General features: G+C 37.3%; 1 protein-coding gene across 1 annotated transcript in view; it reads right to left on the reverse strand.

Annotated features, from left to right (window-relative positions):
- CADM2 (cell adhesion molecule 2) overlaps nucleotides 1-22,532 on the reverse strand; it is a gene marked incomplete at both ends in the record, with an annotated part of 663,520 nt that overhangs the window by 219,260 nt on the left and 421,728 nt on the right. The window contains one exon of the mRNA XM_084275339.1: nucleotides 13,261-13,287. Coding sequence (XP_084131465.1) covers nucleotides 13,261-13,287 — 27 coding nt within the window. The remainder of the gene's footprint in view (nucleotides 1-13,260; nucleotides 13,288-22,532) is intronic.

Raw genomic sequence — 22,532 nt, forward strand, 5'->3', positions numbered from 1 at the left:
ATTCCCTGGCTGTCACTGGGAAAGTTTTATAAGATGAAATAATGCTATAAATGCCTATTAAATATATATATATACACAGGTCAGTCAAATAGACTAGTGCTGGATCCATACCACAAGAATTGCTGTACGTGCAATGAGTATGTGAATGAGAAATGGCCAACAGAAAGTTATATAAGGATGTGTAAATCCCCTATTACAAAAATAGTATATTTGATGTACAGCTGTAATTTAGATTAGAAATTAGTATTTTTCAGTCCCACTGTTTTCTGTTTAATCACCACTAAACAGCATCACATTAACTAAATATCAGCTATCTTGACTAAAAAACCCTAGCTACTAAATCCACCATCAAATAATCTTGTGTAGATGAGAAAGGATAAGTGAATTTGTTCTCTAGAAATGACCGAGAAGTGAAAGAAGGGATCAGAAACCTGGGTATAGTCAAGTGAGACCAGCAAATCAATACAAAGTTAATAAACACAGATCAGTCAAGTCTAATCTGATTGCTGGCAGACAATGGACATTTAGTAGCTTAACCTTTACTTGTCTTAGAATGAGATCCCACAAACACAGTATGTAAATTAGGCAGAAAAAACCAGCACAGGAAATGTGGGAAACATAAAGAACTTGTTTATGGCAGCTGGTGTCAGGCTAGACCTGAAAGAAAGAGGAGACTTGAAGGATGTCATTAACGGTTGGGCTTTTTTCAATTACTTCTTTTTTTATATCAAAAATAATTTTATTAATGGGCAGCATGAGCAGGGTAATGACAAAATCTCTAAAGGTATCATGCATACAGAAGAGGACTGGCATATCTCATCGAAAGCACTGGACAATCTTTAGAACTGCAGTAACAGAAATGAGAAAAAAAGTCTTGTACTTAGAGATCAATACTGGAAACTTCAGCTAAAGGCTAGAATCTCATCAGCTGAAAAAAAATGAATGGGTAGAAGACACATTGTCTAATTTATCACTGCTTGACTATGAATGGCTAATATGAAGCAGCTTGAAAGAAAGCAGCCATAAGACAAGCCAGTTGAAGTATTTCTTGTAGACATAGGAAGGCTGTATAGAAAAGACAAGGTGAGCCCCAGGTAAAATACCACATTTTGCTTGTTGCATTCAACAGCAGCCAGTTCCGGTGACACACTGGAAAAGCATATTATAGCACAGGCCATTCTAAAAAGAGACTGAAAAGTAACTGTCTGTCTACCAAAGTAAAGACTGAGAGAAGACACAATAGTTATCTGTGCATTACTCACAGTGACAAAAAGGAGGAGGAAGATAATGATCAGTTTACAAATAAAGATATTAGAAAACATTATGTTAATAAACTGCTTCTAGAAATTAGAAGAGTGGGCCTGACACTTGCAAGGAGAGGCTTTGTACTTTCCATAACCAGAAAACTAGCTTAGAAAGAAAACAAATAACAAAACCTGAACCAAAAGACCCGAAACAACAAAAAATAAAAACACCCCAGCTTCTCAGAATGTACATGTGGAGGAGGTAGTATGCAATGACTATAAAAGAGACCAGAGTTGATGATCAAGAATATTTCTTATATCTGACAGTGTTCCTGAATACCATGCAGAATGTGCTTTCAAAAAGCAGCCAAAGTGCTAAGAATACTGTGCCTCAAAAAGTCAACCAAATTTGTGTCCTTTGGAAAACATGTAACTTTCTTCATGTAAGACTCACAAGTTTCCAGCACATCTCTGATATGACGTTATTTTAAGGGATTCTCATGGGAAACAATGCTTTTCTCTTTAAAGAAGCATTAAAAACCCATGAAGTTTATTATTAAAAAGGAAAGTTATTAAAATAGTTGCCGCTAACCTACACAAATGACTGAACGAATATTGATAGATATTTAGATTAAATCAAGATGGTAGGTAAACATAGGACAAAAAATAATAAAGGATTACAAACCTGCCTCCTCTTTTACTGGAACATGCTAGAAAGAAAAAAAAAAAAGAAAAAAGCAAAGCAAAGCAGGAGGGATGGACTGGGAAAACATGTTGCATTGGCTGGCAGCAAGGTGGATACAACTGTACAGGACATTACCTTGCAAACACTGACATTGGCAGGGGTGGAAGCTGACAAAGTAAATTGAAGGGAAATGTTGGCAGAGCACATTTTGAGCATGTTTCCCTGACACTGGAACTTACTTTCTAGCTGGTAACCCAGAAACCAGAAATCTGTAACCTCTGAACAGTGCTAAAAGGCCCACTTTTTCTCCTGAGCTTTTTGGGAGAGAAAAAGCCAAAGATCAGAGGAACTTTATTATGTCTGCTCTGGAAAAGCATTTATTTTACTAGACTGCCTCCTGGGGATCATTTATTGTTGGAGTGGGATGGGCAGTGCATTATGATAATCATTACAAAAATTGAATTCTGCAAGAGAAGCCCAACCATGGGAGGAAAGCCTATTCATCCTATTCATTTCTGTACATAGCATTATCTCAAAAGAATATTGAATTATTAGCTCATTAGCTTTATACACTTGTAAATTCCTAAAATGTAAATGGACATCAACGGAGGAATTGGTATTCTGCCTTCATTTCCGAGCATTTGTTGACATGCTTTACATTTCCAGAAATCAGTCACACATAAATACAATAAGTACTATTCCCCAAAACAAATGAAAACAAATACTTCTGAAGGAAAAGTAAAGAAACAAAGGATTCACAGATGACAGACATCTTGAGTCTACAAAGCATGGCATGAAAAGCAAGAATTCATACCTTTGAGAAACTTATAGTTAGGAACAATTGTTTCTATATTCAACTATAATAAATCCTTTAAGTACTACTCCTTGTGCACCACACAACATGTATTATGCATGTATATGGAAATAACAATAATTATTAGGGAAAAAAAACCCACAACAAAAACCCATGAACTGAAAAGCCACCCCTCACAAATGAAAAGGGTTGCAGTACTCTCAGCAGCAGCTAAGATTGAAAAGTGAACCTGTGGGACACCAGTTGGATGTATTGTGTTGTGCACAGGTACTTATATATCAGGAATCTAAAGTTTTACCTTTGCTTACACAATCTAAACCAGCACAGTTAGGAAAGCCAAAATTTGACAAACTGGCAGTGATTTATAATAGCAAACTGTAGGACACATGTGAACCATCAAATTCTAGGAACAACATTACTGCTGATGGCTGCAAAGGCTCACTGCAGTTGTAGCCATCATGCATGATTCCCTTGCATTGTCTGCTTTACAGCGTTTACCTCCCTTCTTAATTTTATTTGTTGTTAGGTTAGGAATATGACTTTTAGTTTATTATTAGTTCTTCAAAGACCCCATGAACAGAATACTGATCTAACAAAGGAAAGATAAAACATTTACAGTGGGTTTTTTTTTATTTATTACTAAATCTTTTACTATCTTCAGAGATCCTGTAAGTCTATACCACATAATAACAATAATAATAAATAATATCATCATCATCATCACAATATTTAGCTTTGACCTGGTTTTGGCTGTGATGGAGTTAATTTCTTTTCTAATAGTGGATGGAATGCCGTGTTTGGGAGTTAGGATGAGAGCAGTGGTGACAGCACCCTGATGTTTTTAGTTGTTGCCAAGCAATCAGGGACTTTTTCAGTTGTTTATATTTCCATACTAATGAGAAAGGAGGGGACACAGCCAGGACAGGTGACCCGAACTGGCCAAAGAGAGTATTCCATGCCAATTACGTTATGCTCAGTATAAAGGGGGGCTGGTGGGAGGAGAAGCAGGGGCAGCTTCAGGATGCACGGTTTTTGGGGACAGTCCAGTTTTTTGGGACGGCTCTGGGTGGCACGGCCTGAGTTGTGGGTTCAGTGAGAAACTGCATTGTGTATCAACAGTTTCATGTATTTTTGCTCTAAAGTCCTGTTAGCATTGTTAAATCTATCTTCCTGTTACTCTAGTAAACTATCTTTATCCCAACCCGCGGGGTTTTGATTTCTTGGTTTTGGGTTTTTTTCTCCCTTCCCTTCCCTTCCCTTCCCTTCCCTTCCCTTCCCTTCCCTTCCCTTCCCTTCCCTTCCCTTCCCTTCCCTTCCCTTCCCTTCCCTTCCCTTCCCTTCCCTTCCCTTCCCTTCCCTTCCCTTCCCTTCCCTTCCCTTCCCTTCCCTTCCCTTCCCTTCCCTTCCCTTCCCTTCCCTTCCCTTCCCTTCCCTTCCCTTCCCTTCCCTTCCCTTCCCTTCCCTTCCCTTCCCTTCCCTTCCCTTCCCTTCCCTTCCCTTCCCTTCCCTTCCCTTCCCTTCCCTTCCCTTCCCTTCCCTTCCCTTCCCTTCCCTTCCCTTCCCTTCCCTTCCCCGCCCCCTTCCTTTTAAAGAACAGGCAACTGCATGGCGCTCTGTTCTGAGCTGGGGCAAAACCACAACAAGCTTCTGGACCTGATTTCACTGAATCAAGATCCTAAGAACGAAATCCTAAGATTTTCTCTTTCTTGGGGTACTGCTACTGACATACTTTCAGCTACAGCGGTCTGTGAGAACAGGCGCACACTTGTTCATCCATTTAGCTTTCTGATCGCTAGCAACAGTTTTCAAAACATAAATTATTACTGAAAATTGCAGGTATTGGCAATGGGTCAAATAGAGTTCTGGTGGTTCTACTTGAGCTGAGAATCTACATAGAGGTAACTTGTTGCTAGATAGTTTAAGAGGTTAAATTCACTTTATCAGCTTAAAGGAAAAGGAAAGGGGCATTCTGCAATCAGGTGAGTAGTGAGTGAAGATGTTAATTCAGGGTCAACAACCCAAGAGGCACAGTAAGTGAATAAACAATGCATATTTCTTTCCTCCATTTCCAATGATCTACAGGGACTTGTGCCCACATAAGTAATCTCATGGTTCTTTCTAATTAGACCAGATTTATGAGATAGCTGTGTTGAACACCACAGGAACAAAAGTCCTTGTGTAGTACTCTGCTCAAGCATCTTCCTTTAAATTCCCCTTACATGCAGCCTGTAATCTTACACAAATGTGGGGGTCATCTTGAAGTTGTTAGTCCTTGAAAGAATTCCAGAGTAATGCAGAGCTTAATGATTACAAAGAACTTCTAGAGATCCTCTATAAAACAACAGCAGCACACACAGAAAAATCTTGATTTTCCTTATTCTGTTCCTTATATCAAATTTTATAAGCAATAGTGAATCCTCAGCCATTTAAACATCTTGTCTTTCACTGACCACTGTCCACTAAAGGAAACTCTCTGATGAGCTGATTTAAGAAGCTGATCTTGAGAACTCAGGTAATGTGGAGAATCAGCACAAGTCCTGTGCTTTTCAAAAGAGCACCTGAGAAAAAAAAATATCTTTCCTTTTATTTGAAAGCACTCTCACTACTTCCTTTTGGTTAAAAAAGCATATTGCAACAAAAGCCAAACCTGTAAGAAAAGCTTGTGCTTTAAAAAACATCTATAACTATCAAGAGGGAAAAATCAGTGATCATGAGCTTGTAGACCAACTGTATAATTTCTCCAACGTCTAACTATTATCAAATTCATTTTCTCTATCAGAAATTTTCTCTCAATCGAAGTTGAAGAATTTAGATATTTAGGACAAAGAGAAGTCCACAGCCTGCTTTAGAGCAGCAGCTCCATTCAGCTACCAGATACTAGGAAATCATGCTCACCAATACCACAGCACGTATAAACTACGGTTACTCACTATATCCTTATTATTGCACCTGAATAAAAAGTCTAGACTCTGAAGCAAGGTGATTTGTGTGTCTGGAATCTGAAAACTGATTTCAATGGGTCAGCACAGAGTAATACATGTCTGCGTGTCATGTGTTCACAATACTTTCCTTGCTAAAATGCAATGCACTGCCTACAAAAATTCTTTGCAGATAGCCATAAGGGCTGAATGCTCCATACCACAACCAGATTTACAATGGTACATCCATTCAGATAGCAAATAAAGCAACTAAATTTCCAGCAGAGTTCTATTCAAGTATGGCATGCTCTCCTAATACACTGCTTTTGACAGTCTGGTCCCAAATACTTAACAACCAAATGAGGACACGCAAATTGAAAAAAAGCAATCAGAAATTTTATTAACCACTGGGAGGGAAGAGTTGCCTATCAGAAAATTGGGGAATAAGAACTGACACAATTCTTTAGTTGATGATAACTGGGTCCATCTCAAAAGGGAATATCCTCCCTAGGGTCACTCTCCCATAACTGTGTTACACTTCACAAGAATGAAAACAAACAATGTCTTACTCCACCGATTATTAAACAATTTAGTCAGTAAATGACTGACTTGTTGGCTCAGTATAGATGTTTCTCAAATGAAAAAGGCACGTCAGCAGCAATAGCCTGTCCCTACCAATCTCTTTTCAGTGAAGTTTTGTACTTTCCTTTGCTATTTCTGTGTTGCTAGAGTTGCTTTATTCCATGGTGACCTGCAGTTGTAATGATCATGCTACATTGCAAAACTATTAATAATTGCTTTGTTTACATCTACTCTGGAAAAGATACCAAAATAAAAAAAAAAAAAAAAAAAACATTTAAAGAGGAAGTACAGGCTTGTATAGCTGCCACTTCCAGTGCTGCTAACATAGTCCCTCAATCTAAGAATGGAAAAGATGATTGATGTTTTGACATTCTTCTTAGTATGTAGCAGAACTTGGGGCCCTGAATGGCAGAAGGATTCTGGCTAGAATAACAATGGTGAGCATTTGGACTGTGCACACATAATACTGAGTGGAAATCTCAGCTGTCTCAATATCAGAAAGATCTTATAGATGGCCAAGGCCAAGCATTTCCCAAATATAATTGTAAAGAGTAGTCAGCAACTTTGTTAAGAACCGTTATCATCATTACAATTCCAGCTTTCTCCCTTCAAGGATCAGCCAGAGTTTGTAAGGAAAAAAAAAAACCAGAAAAAAACACACCACACATTTTGTGACTCTTCTAAGAAAAACCCCTCAGAACTCCGACATCTTTCTCTTGCAAATTTATTTTGACAAATAGCATATATATTATACTCAATTAAATATTTATAACTTTTGAGAGTATAAAGTAATTATAATGTTTTCTGATGTAATTATTATGTTTATGGTCAGACTCTGTGATCTTAACTGTCTTTTTGAACCTAAATGATTTTAAGATTCTATATTATCTAATGGAAAACTGAAACTGTGAAATAGTCTATTATCTGGATCTAGTGGGAACTTTTGCATTTAGTAAAATTAAAAACAAAATAGCCACACATTTTTCTATCTAGAGACTATCATGAAAATTGAGAATTCCATATTCTTTTCACCAAAGTAGAAGAACTGGAGAAACAAAGTAATAATTGCCTACCTAAATTAATCTCTCAAATGCTTGCTACTGTATGTGTGTTGACAGCAAAAACATGCAAGGACAAGCAATATATTTCATATATGCCCTCACAGTCCTTCTGCACACTTAATTTTATCAAACACATACCCCCTCTTTTTTTCTTTTTCTCCTTTTTTTTTGTGCACTCTCTTCACAAACAGGCATCAAGTTTTGTTCTTTATTACCACCATCAGAACTGCTCAATATGAAAAAACCCTAGCCCTAAGTGCCATTAGAAATCACAGAAGAAAACCGTGGGAGATTCAGGAATGAAAACCAGACCTTTCAAACTCACAGGTTTAGCCATTGGACATGGTTTAATCAGTAGAGAAAATCACTGAACCTCAGAGATTATGTACTGGAACCAGTAACTAAACTACAGGGGAGGGAATACTGAAGAGATGGTAAAGGAGGCTTCATTGTGCCTCCCCCAAAAGTACAACCATTTAAAAGTACCAAAAGTGCTTTTACTACCTCAAAGTGATGTATGAAAATTCCAACTTTAAAAGGTGAAACTGTATCTTGAGTAAAAATGTCAGGAGATGATTCAATGAAAGAAGAGCTCCTTTATTTTAATAGCAAGAAGGTATCTGAAAAAATTCAATCATGCTCCAGATCATGCTATGCTACTACAACAGACTTGGCAAGTTTTTTTGTAATGACCTTGTATTAAAGGTGGAATCTGACAGGTTTTCATTTCTACGTGTCTCAGTAGTGAAAGCTTGTAACCATAAATAATGCTCTTTCAAACTACTGTGAGTTATGGAGTTTCCCTAGGCTCTATATTGGATTCATACTTTCAACATCTATACAGTTCCACTAGTTTGTATTTTTCTGCCATAATGCTGCAATGTGCCATTTTTATGCAGATGATACCCTGATTTATCACTCAATGAAGAAAACTGCAACAGAACAGCTAATGCCTGACTGATATTAATAACTGAATAGCACAGAACTTTGTGAGGAAAATGCAACCAAGACAAATACCAATATTTGGGTATCCTTTGCATACAGTTATTTCATGCTGTTCCTAACATGGACAGTGCTGTATTACTTGCTTGATTTCAGGATAATTTTAGCCTGAATGAGAAATATGCTGGGCTAATTACATACACTGAAGAAAGGATCTGTGGGTCTTTCATACAGGGAGTTGTGGTTAACACAATTCATCCTGGTTTGTCTGATATCCAGTCAAACAATGGGATGAATTAAACCTGTTATTTACCAAGATGGCAAATTCTTATGTAAAAAGCAATGAAATGAACTTCCATCTCTCGAAGTGTTCGAGGCCAGGTTACATGGGGATTTGAGCAATCTAGTCAAGTGGAAGACGTCCCTGTCCTTGGCAGGGGTGTTGGAACATCTTTAAGGTCTCTCCCAACCCAAACCCCTCTGTAATTCTATGGTATGCAATTCGAAAATCAAAGATGGTTGGGTAGAATATGAACATTGATGAAGATCTGGTAAGGTCTCAAGAAAAACTGATTTCTAACTAAAAGACAGTGAGTCACTATGCAACTATCCAGGCAATAGAGTATACTGTATATACGTGTATATGTATAATGTTCTTCACATGATTCCTCCTAACTTAAACTTTAAATAAACTGATACTTTTTTAACTGACATAAGAACAAGCAAAACATATCAAGAGGATAAAGTCCAGTGATCTTTCCTTCTCAGATAAGATGGATTTAGATAGTGTATCCATTGCTATGATGATTTATGTTAGAGATGTGAGTTCTAAGTAGTGTCACTAAGACTAAGACTAGGACTAAGACTTCTAACCTTATGTTTCTGAAGGAAAATCAGTCTCCTCTTTTAAAAGCAAAGCAGAAACAATATAGGTCTGCATTTGTATAAGAAATGAGTGAAAGAAAAAAGTGCTTTTCAATGGAACTGAAAAATAAGGGCAATTTCTTTGGGACACAGATTCAATACAAGTCAACACACATTTCAAAAATCTAGATATCCAACAAGCTACAGAAAATAATATTGTTAATCCCAAACTTGCAGAGAAAGTTAAATAAAGGCATTTACAGTACTTAAAAGTGTAGCATTAATTCAGAACAAAGTGTGAAGGTATCCATCATCAGCAGGACATCCTCTAGAACCCACAAAAATACAGTTTTTATAACCGTTTTGGAAAGAGAATTGTGTATATATAGACTGAGCGGATAGTACAGTAGCACTTCATTATGAGAAGCAGTGGGACTGTGATATGACTGTTATTTCTCCCCAGGAAATTTAAAAATAGATTTTCATACATAGCTAAAATGGGGAAAAGGAACATGGCAGAAATAGCTACCAATCCATGAAGTTTTTATATAGAGTTGAAAGTATGAATCCTGTAATGTGAAGGCAGTTACACCTTCCCTTCTGCAAAAACTTTCTTCTTGGGACTCTTCTTGGGAATTTCACCATTTCTAATCTGCAGAACTTAGAGTCTTAGAAACAGGAAGAAACATATTTCTGAATAGGCAGATATCTTTCTGAAGACTTGTTGGCATTCATACTCCTTTTTTTTTATTTTTTGTTTTAAGGGAAGTTGTCATATTCATTCACACCATTCTGAATGTAAAAAAACCTAAAAACCCAAATAAACCCCCACACCTACCAGCTTTTCCTATTTAAATATTGAAGGGTTATGAAGTTAAATGCCTAACTGCATGAGGTTAGTGGAGCAGTGTAGGAGACAGACTAAAGATTTAAACTGGTTTGGACCCCCCTTGCCCTTTCCCTTTCCATTTCATCCTCTTCACCACCCTCAAGAACTGTTTGAAATATGCAGAAGCTAAAAGAGGGAAGGTCCCTGAAGTGAACTAGAAAATGGATTGCCTTAACACTAACTCAGCACTATAACTGGGTGAAAGATGAAGGCAGCAGGGAGAAACCCATAGACCACGGGTGTAAAACTTCTGTTCCTGTGCTAATTTACACAAGAAGCAGAGCCTAATTTACATAAGAGACAGATTGACAGACGTTATGCAAATGAAGAAAGGAATAACTTGACTTGTGGATAGGGACAGTTCACATCAAACACCCCAACTGCCAGGACTGATGCTGGATTCAGGACTCTTTGTCTCTCTCTTCTTTCTCTCAAAGCTGCTAAGTAAAGCATAACCTACCTTGGTTCCTCATAGAGCTGCATAGCTCAAATAGATCTAATTGTGAGGGTGACAGTGGCAACAGTAAATTTGTTCTCTGTGTTTCTGTTAAAGTTTGAGTATGGACCTTAAGTCTTGTCAAACTCCAATTCCAACAAAGGGAACCGTGAATCTGTGTTACCTGTCCCTCTTCTTTTGGACGAGGACATGACAAGAAGCTCTGGAAATAACTTCTTAACAGCAGCTGACATGGAATGTATCAGAGAAGTGAAAATGTAGATCACAGAAGTTCATTCCTTAACTAATTATATTTGAATGAAATTACTTGGCTTCAAAGCTGTAGCTGTGGCATCTCCGACCCTTGAGACACTTCAATTTAACTGTAAGGCTCTGTGCAACCAGATCTAAGTGGGCCTTACTTGTGTGGTGGGCTAGGTCCTGATGACCAGCAGACCAGATGACCTTCTAACCTAAGTTGATTTTAAGTACTACAAAAGAAGGGTAAAGAAAATTCAGCAGCTGCTTTACATCACTTAATAGAAACAGCCTTTAAAAAAATCAGAGAAAATACTTAAGGAAAAATCACTTAATGCGATGTTTGACACCAAGGACTCCAACTCTACTTAAAGACAAACCCACAAGCAGCTGCAGGGAAGTTGGGGACCAGTAGGAGTTTTTCCATACTAAAAAAGTGCATACAAAATTTGAATAGAGGTTGAACAGAGTATCACCAACTAACATGCCCACAAGCACTCGGATCTCAGGGTAGGCATGAGCATCGACTTCACCTTGCTGAAAATGGCAGTACAAACTCCAGACTTTCCTTTCTGAAAGATGAAGATCCATAAATATGAGCACAGATTGAAGAGTGCCAGATTTCAGTGGGACAAACGCCCAAAGAAAATCTCCTGCAGCAAAGCATTCCCTCAGTTGTGAGTTGCCTTTTCCAATGTTGTATTACACAACTGCTTGCTAGTTAAATGTTGTGCTTCAAATGGAGGAACAGATCCTTCTTTACTGCTTAGAGAGTGCAGTGTGAAAAGCAGTAAGACATCAGCTATTTTGTCTTCCACCACAGGCAATGATGAGTCCTGTGCTTTTGGTAAAAAGACAGAACTCTTGCAGGACTGAATTCCTTGTGGATGTTGGGTACCTTCATCACAGGGCTGTTCAGCACCAAAGGAAAAGCTGATGATTTCTTAAAGGCATTGTGCAACTGAGCAAGAGAACTTCAAACATAATGCATAGCTACAGATTCCGAAATTTTTTCTTCTCACAGTGTCAAGCCCAGTTTACTATATATAGTTTCAGCTGCTTATTCAATATGCATATGTACTTCTGAAATAAGGGTGTGTTAATGTTTACAGCTGAGCAGGGCTCATGAGTACTTCTGACTCATTTTATAACTCCTCTGCCTCCAGGGCAGTTTCTGTTTGAATTGCAATATATGGGTACATGACACAATCAGTGGATACTGATGAGATTATGCTTATTTATGCTGAAAGTTGGCTTCCGTGGATGTGCTTTGGGTTGTTTGTTTGGTTTTGTTGATTATGAAGATCTTAAACTCTTGACCACAGTTACACAGCATCACAGTTGGGTCCATGAAAGTACAGAAGAGAGTAAAGCAAACTTGAGAGCATGCATAGACAAATACACGGATTTGACTTTATCCACTCCCCTTACTCATGACATTCAATGCATGCAAAGTTTCTGAAGAAAAGATTTTGCAAAAAAGCCATGCAAGAGGTTTTTATTTTTAAAAAACCTGAGTGGTATTTTTAATTACTGTTTTAATTGTTCTAATACATAAACACCATAAATTGTCTATGTTTTCATTGATTATTATTGGTCTACATAGACCTAGACAATGTATTTAATTAAACACTGTGAACATGAGAGTTCTTAGTTTCCAAACTATATTTAACCAAGAATAAATATTTGCCTTAAAAATCTGATGGTTTATTATCATCTTACTCAAGCGTATCATAAATGTTAGATAAATTTTGGTAAAATTTATCTTTTCTGGATTTTCTATGAAAACATATGTTCGTATATATATGCATGTGTGTGTACATGTATGTATATGTGTACATACATACATTTACATGTATATGCTAGTAAAAAAAAAGTACTCTTGGGTTGTGTTTGCTACGTCACTGCTTTGTTGAAATTCAGGAAATGGTTTAAGGTATAACTGACCTTACATGATTAGTTCTGAAAGGTTTAACTCCTTTGTCACACTGATTTGTTACAATCACCTTGTTGCTCTGAAATCATAAATCTCTCAAGAGATTATATTATGCTTCTATATATATGGGTATGCTATCCGAACCAGTGATGATAATTTTAAACTGACATGAAAAGATAGAAGATGCTTAGGAGACACTTATGTTTGTTGTTCTCCATTCAGATATTTATGACTATGTCTAGAGATAAAAAATATAAATTACATCTACATATTTATGAGCATTTTTATGTAATACCCTCATTTTGATTAAAATGTCGTCAATGTCCCTACCTTAAAATAATGCAAGAAAGAAATCTAACTACAAAGAAATTGGCTTTATCTTTTTCCTAAACTTCCTAAATGAACACGATTAACAAAATCCAGTATGAGTAGCGATGACTGATAAACAATGAAAATAGTTCAACACTTAAGGGCAATTAAAAATTTGTAAAAAAAAAAAAAAAAAAATCTGTTTTACCATAAGATCTACAAATATCTTTCCCAGTGTTCAGAAGCAGAGAAAACCTTGTGAGAAAAGATGTGGGCTGCAGAACCATGCAATGCAAACTGAAGAGTGCAGGCAGAAACTCACCTCTAGCTTTGTTCTTTGTAGCAGCCACTGGAAGCAACGTAAAGATTGCACAAGAAGAAGAGAACAAAGATAGATTAGACAGAAGTTTGAGCAAGTAAGAATACAGAGAAACTTTATCACTATCGATCCAAAGCTAACAAACACCGTTTCTAGGATTATTTGACCTATTTATTTGAGACACTACAGTTCTATGAGCTAGTTCAGATCTATGATTCTGTCAGAAGACCGGTGTTGAGAATTCAGAAAATATATCACAAAGCAGACTCAAAAAGCATTGCAAGGAGCACAGGAAAATCATGGACCATTAATCACGAGGAGGTAAAAGCATATGTACACACATTTGTGAATTCTAAAACTTACAGCACAATTTGCCATGCCAAAATTACATTCTGAAGTACTTAAATCTTATGTCACTCCCTTGCTCCTATTTCTTGAAACGTCTTTCTCCTGTGAAGCTGATGCCAACAAAAATCAGTTAAACTGCAGGTACTCCAACTATTTATAATCTATTGTTTTTCTCCATTGAAGCCTGTATCTTCAGATTATTTTTGCACCCTAACAGACCATGCAAAACAAAAGTAGTAGACAATATTTCAACAGTGTTCACCTGTAAAGCAGCCGGTAAATCTTACATGTGATAAAAATTATTCGCGTAGTAAACAAAATTAATGATGCCATTCAAATTTTATAGTAAGCGAACAGTTTCTCCTTCATGCAAATATAAGTTGATAATGAATGCATTGAGCTCATAAACCTGTTCATTTTCTTACGTTTCCCCTTATTTTTCACTCTTGAGAATTACATCTACATGAACACATTATCACTTTAAGCCAGAATAATCACTTAAACTTAAAGGTCTGGAGGAAACACCCCCGATCTCGAGTAATTTAATAGCAACAGGGGATTTATTACTTACTTTAATCTTTCATAATAAAAAGAGAGAGAGATTTTGGTGGGGGTGTGTATAAAATATGTATAAAATATGTGTATGAAATTATACATACACTTCTATTGTTCACAATAGTTATATATACACACATATAACTTATGTATATGGTTACATATACTTACACATGTATTAATGTGATTAAACCATTCTATGACTAGACAGCTTTATTTTGAAGCATGAGCACTAGACAGAGAATTATTACCTATCATGTATGAGTAAATAAAGAAAAGATATAAATGAGGTTGTATATTATAATTGGAAGTAGGACAGGTTACAAAGCTTGTTAGACCAATTATAACTCTCTGCAAATCCACTAATAGAGGACTAGATGACAGTAACCTTCTTAAAAATGTCATGTTCAATACTTGTAAGTTTTTCCATTGACAGCATGGTCCAATTACAAGTCAATTCCTAAAGTTCAAGCCGCACACCAGCCAAATTAGCTGAAAATGGTCTTTCAAAATGCAATTCTGACTACCGAAGGGGACTAGCTGGAGCTGTTTCCATCAACCACCCATCTTTTAGGTACCTAGCATGAGGGAAAACTCCCTTTCATTGAGGCTGGCATTTCTTGTATTTCTTTTTCCAAAGGTAAAATAATTTTTATCTTCCCTTTTTGCCACTTGAGAAGACAATTTTCAACGTATATCCAATATGTTTGAAAAAAAATTATCCATCTCTTATTATTGCTACATGAAAAATCGTAGGAGGAGACAGGCATAGATAAATGTTTCAAATGAGCATCATCAGGACTGAAATTTAGCAGATGGGAGGCTGATCTCTTGGTTAGAGCACTGGACATGTGATAACTCAGCTTTTTATGTCACCAAAGTCAGTGAAAGCGAGACCTGTGGGTTCCTGCAAACAGCATTACAGTCAAAGAATCATTTCCTTTGCGTCTTTAGATAATTAGTCAATTTTTGAGTTTCAAATCACACATTCTCTTTTTCCCTATCTTGAATTCCTTGCTTGCTGACCAGAGCAAACTCTTCATGGCAGTGAGTCTCCCACTTCTCAAAGCATCTTACTTGTAGGACACCACTTTTGAGAATTGTGTAATACAACTACAGTGGACTAGGACTATCCAGTAAAAAATTAAAGGCACAATGTAACCTGAAAATGTGAGTTTACTCTGTTTGGATGGCACTTACTTTATTTGGCTAAACTAACGAGCCAAGCAGGAAACGGATAAAAAGGAAAGGCAATGACTTCTGGTATTACCCCATGTTAAGGGGAACAAATTCCAAGGACATTTCCTTTAGCTACTCTGCCTTGTCATTCTTACAAAATTGATTTTGGATAAGTGAGGCATACTACAGAAAAACGGGAACAGTGACCATTGATAGAATTTAAGGAAGATTTTAAATACCAGAGACAACAGACAGACAAAGAGAGAAGAAAGGCCATATTCTCAAAAGTCAGTCTGAAAGGCATAACAGAGCTACCAGTGATCTATGTAAGGCTGAGGGAGGAAAAAAAAAAATTCCTCTAATAATCCTTAGTTCTACCAAGATTAAATAATATTTTATTTTCTGAAGGCTCTTCTGGTCACAGCATATGCAAAAGAAAAGGGTTGGATGCTAAGGAAAGGTCTGAGAGCAAGGGGATCACATAGCAGCAAGAAGTCAAGGTCAGAATTCTCGGGGGAGTCCGCGCTGAAGGATTAGGAAAGAGAAGGAAAATTGTGCCAAGTCCTGAATCATAGCAGTTAATTTTCACAGAACTAAGGTTTTTAGGGCATTTTTAAATCAGAAGAACATTTCTGCTGCAGCTCTCCTGCTGAAACAATACTTATAAAAATCATCACCTGAATGTAAAAAGCTGGATTCAAATTTCAAAACCCTTAATATACCCTTGCTCTCAAATATCAATAATAGATTGTGCTTTATTTTTATGTGATATATCTTTCTGACTTCTTGCTTTTTGTATGCCAACAATTGTTAAATTACATTCTTTGATAAATGGTGGCTACAAGTTGTTCAATATTTTCTCCGCACTCAGCTGTCTCCATGCTGTTCAATTTTGTGGACATTTTTAGACAGATTTGATATAGCATTTATTTTATTTTTCTCTTATATGTGATTTATTATTCAATTTGGGGTTTTGTCTTTTGCCTTTGGAAAAAAACCCACGTCCTTCCAATTACTTTAATAGCTCAATAAAAACAAAAAAGGGAAAAGGTATTTCCCCATGATGTCCAGCTTATCTAACCTTTTGTTTCAGGAAAAAAAGGATCAAGGGGAAGAAAAAAAAAAAAAAAAGGAAAACAAAGATTTGAGGCCAGTGCCTTGTTCTCATTTCATCTACTACACATAGTAAAAATACAGCTAGAGGAAATCCCAGTACAATATCTAAAAGTTGTAATGACTAAGCAGTTCTTTTCAAGAAAGGAAACAGGATGAAAGTTGCATTCCTAAAGCACATTACATTGTTTTTCTCCTTAATACAGTAACCTACAGTTCCAGAAAATCTAGAGCTCTTCTCATCTTCAATACAAAATTAAGACATCAACAGTCTATAGGACCGTTCATCTATTGATCTGTATTTTTATTCCAGTCTTAAAACCTTTTGCTGTCGTAGAATACTAAAAATCAGGGAAGAAGCAGACATTAAAATAATTAAATGTATCCTTATATATCATGCCAACCCCACCTCCAAACACTCCCAACATATACTGAAGATCTCAAATTTTCAAAAGAAAAGGAGTTATTTTTACTCTACTTAAATTTAGAATTTCCTTTCTAATTTTACAGTGATGATGATGACAACTGCTTTTTTTCATTTGGAGAAACTGATGAATTATCACTGGTCATTTAGGTCACCTAAATGCCAGCTCAGATTCTCTGACTGGAAAAAATGCTCCACATGACAGAAAGCTAACAGGATCATTTTCTTCGGAGAATAATGCCAATTATTAGGCTTGCACAGACTAAGAGACCCAATCAAAGCAAGTATACTAGTAGGTGCTGTAATGCAGCATGCTTCACAGCTGCTTCTTCAACAACAGTGTTTTCCAAAAGCCACTGAAGGAAAAAGAATTTCATCACCTGAAATTCTTTGTGGGATTGAGTCTCCTGCATTGAAGACTAGTCTTGAAGAGTGGCCAAGAGATGACAGAAACATGGGACCTTGGGAGTTCTTTTAGATTAGGTTACAGTTTAAAAACCCTGGACACATCCTCTTGGCCAGATTTGTTTACTTGGGATTTTTCTGACCTCTCATTTAACTGCCTTTATTGAAATGCCTTTGCATTTTACGGTGACTATTCTTTTTTATATGTAAGTTCCGCACATTCTTTGCATGGATTTCTAAAATATCAGTTAGTGGCATTTACAGATATAATCAGAATGCATATATTCCTAGATAAATCTTCATCTCTCTATTTGTATAAACATTAAAGAACTATGCAGTCATGAATATGTAATTATATGGGCTTCAAACATGCAACCTTCTATTATTTATTCTATCATTGCATCTATCCATGACACAAGTTCCTAAGATGATATCAGGTAATTTTTCTTCTCAGGAAGAGACACATTTCACTTACTGACTTCATTGATTAATCTTCAAAAAACCAAGAACCTTTTTGGTACTGACAATTTAAGATTTTTTTTTCCCTTAGGGTTAAGAGAAAAACTACAAATGAATTGGGATAAAAAAAAGTGATTTTGCAAAGAAAAAAATACTATTTTATTGCAGCTATATGCTATATAACAGAGATTATGCATCTATATAGCAATTCATAATAATTTTTCCATTTAGAACAGAAACTGTTCAAAACAGTTTTTGAACTCACAGTTTAAAAGGGGAACTAACAGATTTGGAAGGGTCATGAAGAGGGCAACTGCTGCATCTTCTGGGTTGAAGTAGTATGAACTATGTCTGTGTGTCTCCTAACAGATTGCCTAACATATTGTTAAAACCTTTGGTGACAGAGACTCAGAAAGCTCTCCAGGTAATCTCTTTTACTGCACAGTTGTCCTCTCAACAGCAAATTGTTTTCCTGACATATAACCTAACCATCATATGTAGGAGACTAGCCCAATTACTTAACCCTTCTCATCACTTCCATGACTATAAACAACATCATAATACATTTTTCTTCAATGTAGCCTTTTGCATATTTGAAGACTTATTATTTCTGGACATAAACAATCACATTCTTCCACTGTCTTAATACATGGTTTCCATCCTCCTCTTAATTTTCAACCCCCCATCCCCCCAGGATTTTCAACAATTTATCTACACTGATCCAAAATCAGGAAGGATCTCCAGCTGAGGTGACACAAGTGCAAAGTGGAATAATTACTACAATGTCTTCCACCTAGCTCTTTGGCTGTGCACTCAAAATTAGCAATTGCATTTTTCACAACAGCATGACATCATGTTCAAAACCCACAATGACCCCTTAGTCTTCTAGTCTGCACTGTTGCATGCTGACCTGTTGACCTGTTTGGTTTCACATATTTATTTTATCCTTTCTGAATACAGGACATCACCCTGTAACAGAAGATTATTAAAGTAATTAAAATTACTTCCCCAATCAATAAAGGTCGTCTTGAAAAATAATACATCCCTACAATTCCATGAACGACTACTAAAACGACTGTTAAACTACAAAGTACAAGCCTCAAAGCCACATACTTTACCACATTGTTTTTGTGCATCTGCTACTCTATTGAAAAATATAATAATTCTTGACAGTAATAGTAGGACTTCAAATCCAAGGCTAACGTGGTCAAAAAGGACTTCAGTATTCATCTTTAATTAGCCAAAAAAACACCCAACACCCCACAAATAAGCAATGTTACACCAAAGAAAACTGACATCCCTCACATAAACTATAAAACCTGTAGCTTATATCTGATTTGCGTACATAAACTAAATCATTGACCCAAATTACACAAAACTACTATATACTACTTAATCTAGCAAACCTAGAACTGCCCATCCATCCTGGGCAACAACAGTCAACTGGTCTGTTACTAAATGACAGCAGCTTCTGTGTGTTTCTTGTGCTCTGCACAAAAAAAAAAAAAAAAAAAAAAAAGAGCAATGTTTAGAGAAGTTGCTTTTAAAGCAGACTTTTCTGTGTAGGATACAGCAACTTTAGAAACTCTATTAAATTCTATTAAATTAATTTTTACTTGGTGAAACTTTGGAAGGCAGTGTGATGAAGGAGCACAGGTTCCAGCATTTTGGTTGTCCCCCCTCCAGAATTCAATGACAGGTAATGACAGAATGTTTTCAGCATCTTTCTTTTCCAACCCAATAGATTACAGATTTGTAAACTAGTCATTACTGGACCCAGATAATGAGAAGCAATTGACATACTGGGACGGAAAAGCTGAAATGAATACAGAAATCTTTCAGACTTCCTAATATGCTGCAAAATACATTAAATACTTTAAAACTGCAAGCAGATTATCCCATGCAATGACTTTTATTATGTGATACTAATCATAAAATATTGAAGAACGTGCATCTCCATTTCCGTTCTAAAAAGTAGACTATAAATATAGTCATTTTGTTCTCAGTACTCATTAAAACTGGCCTGATGGAGATCACAGAAGCACCTTATAATCTGAACATCACTAGAGTTGAGAATTCCAGCTATATCTGATTCACATTAGCAGCTAGAAACATATAACACTGTACATTATTGTACAGTGAATCTAGATGAGCATAATCATGCCCTAAAGGCTCCTCTTAAAGGTAACATGATTTGCCTGTCCCAAAATGCCAACAGCTGGACACGTACCTTCTACAAACAATAGAAGTCACAAGTAGGCAATTTCATCATTAAATAAATCTCCATAAAAGATTGCCAAAATTTCACTTGCAAATAAATAATATAGTTTGTGAACAAGGGTAAACAAAATTTCTATATTCTATTTTATCTTGGTAAAAGAATGTTTTAAGAAGTACGTACAAAACAAATGCCAAAGTATTAGAATGAAGAACTCCACAAGGCCTTAAGTGTATCTCAGGCAGAGATGCAAGTACTCACTTTGGCTCTCAGATCTCTTTTATGGTTATTTCAAAACTTAAACCAAATATTTGAAAAGCGTTGATATTCATTCAGCACCTCAGACAAACTATCAAAACTTCTTATCATGCAAAACGTGTGTACCCACATACCCAAATTCCATGCTTGTCAGGTCTCTGAAAAGAGCAGAAAGGAGCAGATCCTCCTTGGATACACTTAGCAAAACTACTTAGGCAGAAACTGGCTGTCATCGTGTAACTGCGATGGGGCACAAGCAGCTGTAAACAGCAAGCATATGTTTCTTTTCACATCTGAAGATCAATGCATGCAAAACACCTCAAACTATCCCCTGTCCATTTTGATCAAGAGAAACCTACAGCATTCATTTCTCCTGTTTGTGGGTTTTTTTTTTTGGTTTTTAGCCTATACATGTCAACTATACATGAGTCTGCTATGATTTTATACATTTTTTTCCACCCAAAGCCCACAGCTTTGATAATCCACAAAGCTTTAAGAGTTTTTATATTTGAAAACAAGTCCTTATGCAACCAGTATGAGATCAGAAACATAATCAAGAGCAAGGAGCTAGGTAGGCAGACAAACAGCTAGGGTTCTCCTCACGTTACCTCTACATGCAACTAATTCATCTACTTTAAACCCTCAGAAAGCTTTGAGAATGTTAACTGGATTTTATTGCATGGTTACTTTCCCTTTTTTTTTTTTTAAAATATTAATATCACAGCCCATGGGAGCTGGATATAAAAATTTATTTTAACTGAAACTGGATCATATTGTTAAACATATTGAAAATATACATTCATTTCTGAAGAGTAATCAGTGTTTTTCTTAGACATTTTTAGTTCAGCAAAACAAATGAAGAATTTTAAGTTTATCTGTAATCAAAACATAAAAATACAGTTTATCTGTACATCATCTACCAGAAATCCTGGCAGACTGGGGAAGTTCCACTCGACTGGAGCCTGGCAGATTTTATCCCCATATATAAGAAGGGCTGGAAGGAGGATCCGGGGAACTACTGTCAGCCTGATCTCAGTCCTGGGGAAGATCACAGAGAGAGTCATCTTGGGAGCTGTCATGCAGCACATGCGTGATGGCCAGGGGATCAGGCCTAGTCAACATGGGTTTACAAAAGGTAGAGCCTACCAAACTAACCTGATCACCTTCTATGACAAGGTGACCCGCTTAATGGATGAGGGGAAGGCTGTGGATGTGGTCTACATGGACTTCAGTAAAGCCTTTGACACGGTTTCTCACAGCATTCTATCTGAGAAACTGGCTTCCACTGGCCTAGACAGGTGAACCCTCAGCTGGGTTGAAAACTGGCTGGATGGACAGTCCCAAAGTGTGGTGGTGAATGGAACCAAATCCAGCTGGAGGCTGGTCACGAGTGGCATCCCCCAGGGCTCAGTCCTGGGTCCAGTCTTGTTCAACATCTTTATCAATAACCTCGATGAAGGGATTGAATGCTCCCTCAGTAAGTTTGCAGATGACACTAAACTGGGAGGAAGCGTTGATCTGGCTGAGGGTAGGGAAGGTCTTCAGAGGGATCTGAACAGACTGGACTGATGGGCTGAGACCAACAAGAAGAAGTTTAACATGGCCAAGTGTAGAGTGCTGCACATGGGACATAACAACCCCATGCAGCGCTACAGACTTGGGGGAAACTGGCTGGAGAGCTGTCAGGCAGAGAAGGACCTGGGGGTGCTGGTTGACTGCAGGCTGAATATGAGCCAGCAGTGTGCCCGGGAAGCCAAGAAGTCCATTGGCATCCTGGCTTGTATCAAAAACAGTGTAGCCAGTAGGTCTAGGGAGGTAATTGTTCCCCTGTACTCGGCATTGGTGAGGCCACACCTTGAGTACTGTGTTCAATTCTGGGCTCCCCACCATAAGAAGGACATTGAGGTCCTTGAGCAAGTGCAGAGAAGGGCAACCAGGCTGGTGAAGGGGCTGAAGGGCAAATCCTATGAGGAACGGCTGAGGGAGCTGGGAATGTTTAGCTTGGAGAAGAGGAGGCTGAGGGGAGACCTTATCACCACCTACAGCTACCTGAAGGGAGGTTGTAGAGAGGTGGGCGATGGTCTCTTCAGCCAGGTGACCGAAGATAGAACAAGGGGAAATGGCATGAAGCTGTGCCAGGGCAGGTTTAGATTGGATATTAGAAAAAAATTTTTTACTGGAAGATTTGTCAGGGCCTGGAACAGCCTGCCCAGGGAGGTGGTTGAGTCACCTTCCCTGGATGTGTTCAAAAAAAGGGTAGATGAAGTACTTAGGGATATGGTTTAGCATAGGATGGGAATGGTTGGAGTCTATGAT

Source organism: Gallinula chloropus (genome assembly GCF_964237585.1).
Source record: "Gallinula chloropus genome assembly, chromosome: 1".
Taxonomy (NCBI): domain Eukaryota; kingdom Metazoa; phylum Chordata; class Aves; order Gruiformes; family Rallidae; genus Gallinula; species Gallinula chloropus.